The 6,000-nt window shown below is 24.8% G+C and overlaps 1 protein-coding gene across 3 annotated transcripts in view; it reads right to left on the bottom strand.

Annotated features, from left to right (window-relative positions):
- Positions 1 to 5,436: 5,436 nt before the first annotated feature.
- Positions 5,437 to 6,000, bottom strand: part of LOC122711734 — a 48,836-nt gene continuing 48,272 nt past the window's right edge. For all 3 annotated transcript variants that reach the window (XM_043930749.1, XM_043930766.1, XM_043930758.1), the window contains one exon: positions 5,437 to 5,852. In XM_043930749.1, the coding sequence (XP_043786684.1) occupies positions 5,675 to 5,852 (178 nt within the window). In that variant the 3' untranslated portion in view covers positions 5,437 to 5,674. The remainder of the gene's footprint in view (positions 5,853 to 6,000) is intronic.

Raw genomic sequence — 6,000 nt, 5'->3', positions numbered from 1 at the left:
TCCGTCGGTTTTCGTCGTATGTTTCAACAGCCAAAAATTCACCACGACATTTTATCTTTTGCGTTTCACTACTGTCCGGGTAATCTCGCCGCTATCTTCACCCCGGAGCGATGTTTTCCGAATCGATTTTCCAATGAAACAGTGACAAGCCAGCCCCGCGACGGAGGATAATATTTTTCCTTCCGGAAATGATGTTCGTTAATAATGTTCGACCACACGTTCCGGTAAGTCTGTCAATTATGACTGTACAGGCATGCCTATGCAGGCCTACCAATACATGTGTATGATAAAACTGTGCATTATTTTGGCCTATACAAGACAACCGAAGCAAATATGAAAAATCATTCGATATTCAAGATGGCGTAATCGTTTATTATGTCTAATTGAGGTTATGTTAGTATGTGTTGTATATAAGTTGCAATAGTGTTAGGAAATATTCGATTATGATTTATTATCAATAGTTTAGAATAGGAAAAATACAGGTTAGCTCATATAGTGTGGCTATCTCGATTATTTTCGATTAGTATTTGATTGATCATAATACTTAGTTTTATCATAAACAAACGTTCTTGCATGTAACCTCAAATCCTTTTTTTATCTTATAATATCTTTTACCTATTGATTAGCAATTAGAACGATTTATTAATGTTGTGTTTATTGACCAAATAATGAATAAATGTTTTCATTTAAATATTTTAAACGAGCATTTGCTTTTTGTAATTTCTACGTCACGAAGTAGAAATACCAGTTAGTAAAATATGTTCATTGTGTTAAACGTATATTTCATGCGAAATATGCAAGAATATACATTTGAACAGTTACACTATCCAAAATCAACTGTTATAGTAAAAATACACAAAAAAGCCAGTCTGATAAATTAATAAAACACTAACGTAATAATTTATAATCGCAATTAATTTCTTTATCTTTCCAACAATTGTTCTATTTAAGCGTGAAATTGTTTAATACATTCTTTTATATGTTATTAAAGTTGACAAGCTTATTACATAAAATTTGAAAATTTATAAATAACTAATTTTTTTAGAAAATTTTACGTTGATTAAAAAAAGTGACTATAATTTATTTTTTCATCTTAACTTTTTTAATCTTTTAGAATTTTAAATAAAATAATCAATATAAAATGAAATTATTTTTATTTATTTCAATCACTTCTAATCTTACTTTTATTTTTTATTTACAATTTTTTATATACTTTATTTCTAGTGAATCTCTTTAAAAAAAATAATATTACTTAATTAATTACGTCTATAAAGCTCAAAAACAATTCGTGTATTTACAAGCATTTATGTGCTCAATTATGCTCTGTCGGATTTTTATTTCGACTATACACCGGAAGTTCCGGTGCATAGCGCTGCCATATAGCTCCCCAGGCGAAACCGCTATAACGCGTAAACGGCGTTGACGCAACTCACCGGTAAGTTGGACGATTCTCGGATGTTCAGCACGTGTTTTCATTTCGTTATCCCACCGTCTTCTTCCCATATCATTACTGTTTCAATACGCGCGGGAGGCGGAAACTTTTTCGAGTCGGCGAACCTTTTCCTTATATTGTTTTTTCTTTTTCTTTCATTCATGGTTTCGTTAGAATAGCAACAACCTTACCACAAAAGAAAGATTAGGAAAGGTTTATAGGTAACTGAAATTCTATATTTTGTTCGATACTTTTTTTCGTTTGTGAAAAGAGAAAAAGAAAAAAGAGAAATAAGAAAAATATGATGTGCGTCAAGTTTCTTGAATTTTAGATTAGGTTATGTTGTTTCTTGCACTATATATTTGAAACTGTTGAAATTTAAATAATCAAGTGAAAATGAAAATTAATTTTTTTTTATTAAAAATATTATTTTATTTAATATTTTGTGATTATTATATATCCGTTTAAATTAAGTTGGTAATGTATATTTTAACGTTTGAAAAAGTGTGATCTTTAAAATGTTTTTTAATAGAGATTGAAATTGGTTCGATTTTAAATTAAATGTTAATTTTTCTATTTTTGGAAAGATTTTTAAATAAATAAATATTATCAGTTACTTTATCAATGAGAATTCAATTTGTATTTTAGCTAATAAATTATTAAAATAATTTAATTCTTTTCATTTTGTGATATATCTTAATCTTAAGTTAATAAATTTTTATAACCAAAATAATCGATCTCGAGAAAGATAAATCAAGATTATAATAAAATATTTCAAGAAAAATAAATAAATAAATTTCTAGAAATAGTAATTCATGTCAGATCAAAAATATTTTATATGTTCTACTTCTATTTATACGTACAATTATATATAAAATTTATTTTGATCAAATAAACTCAAAATACTGTAAATAATGATTATTAATAAAAAATAAAGAAATATCTTGAAAATAATTTATTTCTTCATTTAATCTTTCATCTTGCTTATATGTAAATTATTTCCATAGAAGAAATAGGTAAAACAATTCTCAATATTTTTTTTTTTCTTTTTTTCTCTACACGCATATCAAATCTATGATAATTCTATACGTCACGTTGGTACACATAATTACATTGGTCTCCAGACAGTAAAAATAGGGCAGTAACATAGTTTATTAATGAAATTGTACCGATAAGAGGACTAATTGCTGTTGCATGCTATTGAGATCAAGCACCTATGAAACTTTTGCGTATCGTTTGTACCCGAGTTCTTAATTCACGGACTTTTTTCAAAATGATAAATGTTTTAAGTTAATGCATCTACCGCATGTTTAGGTAATTGCATTAAGTTCAATTCAATATAATCGTATATGTTGCGTTGTGTTTATGATACGACTTTCAAATAATGAAAATCAAAATAATATTTAAAATATTGAAAAACTAGAAATAACATTTAAAATATTGGAAAAACCACTATTGTCAATATTATTGACATTTTAGTGTCAAAGTATTTAAGGTTTTAAGTGAAGCGCTATCATGGATATTTTAAGATCGATCGTAAAACAAATTAACTCCTTGACGTTAAATTCTATATCTCGCACGCATCAATGCTTTTATGTACATAAGAATTTACCTAGATATGCAAGAATCTGAAAGAAAATTTTTTTCAGAATCATACTAGGATGCTTAAGGAAAGTATTATAAATTATACATATAATATTGAAATTCTAAAAAGAAATATTTACAATTATACAGTTTCATATATTTTTTCTTCCTTTTTTTTCTGTGCTTTTTTTATCGTACAAAGACTATACTATATCTGGATCATTAAACGGAGAAGTCGATGGAACTTTGCGCGCGGTTTTCAAAGAGCATAACTTCGAAAAGAAAAAGTTCGTAACTTTGTACAATATATTTTTCATTCTTGTAAATAGTAGATCATAGTGAGAAACTTTTCGTAAGTATTTTAATAACTTTGCTTGAAATAAATATAGGAATGAGTTATAAAAGAATAGTATTACGAAATAAATTTTTGAGAATCGAATATGAAAGAGAATAAGAATAATATTGACAAATATTAATATAATAAGAATAATATTTACAAATTTATATTAATAATAATAAAAAAAAAAGTGGATTGAAATTTTACTGAAATTTTCAATAAAATAAATTTTTTAGATAAAAAAATTCAGCTATTATTTTTTGAATTATTCAATTTTCATTCAGATTCTTTAATATTATGAAAAATAAATGAGAAAATTAAAATTGGGTCATATATATTACTGAATCTTCCAGAATAAAAAAAATTAAAAATGTTAAATATTTCAAAAAAATGGCAGCTCTTTTTAAATATAATTTTTTTAAATGTATAAAAAATAAATATTTCTAAAATTAAGAAAACTATTGAAAAATGAAAAAAATCCTGCAAAAAATAAGTATAAAAAAATTGTATAAATATTTGTAGAATTAACAACAAACTGTTAAACAAACGATTAAAAATTCAAATAAATAGCAATCAAATGTAACAAATAAGATATAGATAACTTTTCTATTTTGAAATTCCTGGAAAAATTTCGCGTACCACCTTTTCTCATAAAAAAATTTAATTAAAAATTTTTGGATTTAGAAATTTTTAAAAAATTTTGCGTGCCATCTCCTATTAAATTATATTTTCTTAATACAAAATTAAAATTTTTGGCATCAAAGTTTTTTCAAGAATTCTGAAACATAAATTTTTTTTCACATTTTTAATTTTAGTAGAAAAAATATTATTCTATAAAAAGTAACACATAAAAATTTTTTGAAATTTGAAATATTTACCTGTTGTAATATACTTATCTTTTTTATATTTAACTTTCTATCATATTATTAAAACATTTTTTTCATCATTTTGGTTATATCTAAATATATAATTGTTTACCTATTTTATATTTACTTAATACATAGTTATACTTAATACTTACTTCTTATGTGTTTTTTAGGAATACATAAAATATATCAGTTAACATTATTATTTTTATTTATGTCACTGTTATTATTCATAGAAAAAAATGTTTCAAATAAAAGTTAAATGATTTCAAATAAATTATTCTAATATAATTAATTTCTTCGTATTCACATAAAGAAATTATAAAACTTTAACTTTATTTTTTTAAATAAATTATTTTAAAAAAAAGTAAAAAAAAAAAATTAATTTAATCCATGATAATGTTAAACTTAATTATTTCTTTCTAAAAAGAAGTTTAAGATAAATGTTAATAATTAGAAAAGATTATATAATAAATAATATGTAATATAAAAGATAATATAAAAAATATAGATTGTATAATATAAAGAAATAATTTTATACAAAAAGTAACTTCTTTAAAAAAGATTTAAATACAAAAAAAAAAGAATATTGATATTTACTCTATTTACTATATTTAATATTCAAAACAAAAAAAAAAATATTTTTCTTTGAAATTTCTTTAGTAAGAAAATAACAAGCATACATGTTCAAATAAGATCAAATAATTTATAACAAAAAAGTATGAAATAGAAAATAATAATAAGTTTTAAATAGAAAATAATATAGAAAATAATACAAAATTCAATAACTTGGATATTAAAAGTATTAATTTAATATCAATTATAGATTCATCAATTAATAAGTAATATTTTCCAAACGTGTCATTTGCAAGTACATGTTAATTTTTTATTATAAAATGCTTCCAAATAAAGTATCTTATAATTTGTCTTATATATATTATTATAAATTTAAATCTATCTTATTAAGTAAAATTTAATTTCATTACTTAATTTACAAAATTTCTTTTTTAATAATAATATGCACATTTAACCTACAAATTTCGTTATATTAACATATTTAATAATTCTATTTCTTAATTTATAAAACTTTTTTCTTAATATCAAACGCACATTTAACTTACAAATTTTCTTTCTCTGTACACTAATATGTTATTTAACGATTCTATTTTCTAAGATACAAAATATATAATTTTCTTAATATTAAATTATAAAACTGTAATGTAAATCGTGTATATCCAATTTACAAACTTCTTTTCACAATATTCCCTAGAAGTTACCATGGAATCGTCGAAGAACCCATAACACCTTCGAATCTCTAAGCCGAGTTTCGAACGAGCTCGAGTTTCCCTAGACGGGTTTTCAGTTTTCGACGAAGAGGATGGCAAAAACAAGGTGGCATTTTGTCGGTTGGTCGACTAGCTGGAGTTACACGGTGCATAATATCGTAAAGTTTCGTTAAGGACTGTCCGGCGCGGTCTCTTCCCAAGCCAATATCGTGTTCATGTCCTTAATGCCGCGTGTGCTCCATGGCTCGAGCGGATCCGTGGGCGATGTTGTCGGTGAAACCGCCTTATTCCGCTCGATCGATTCTCTTCTCCTCGGACTAGCCTTCTCTATTTCCTTCGGCGATACCCTGTGCATGCATCGTACCGAACAGAGAAACCATTAAACGAATGGTCAACCCAGTTGTGTTCATGTGCACACAGTTGCACCAATATTGCAGATATTGCTTTCGATTGCGATTTGGAACTGGACTTTTTTGGGATTTGTTATTTTAGTAA

This window comes from Apis laboriosa, unplaced genomic scaffold (assembly GCF_014066325.1).
Source record: "Apis laboriosa isolate Shangri-la unplaced genomic scaffold, ASM1406632v1 scaffold112_cov148, whole genome shotgun sequence".
Taxonomy (NCBI): Eukaryota; Metazoa; Arthropoda; class Insecta; order Hymenoptera; family Apidae; genus Apis; species Apis laboriosa.
This window is presented reverse-complemented; position numbering and strand designations above follow the sequence as displayed.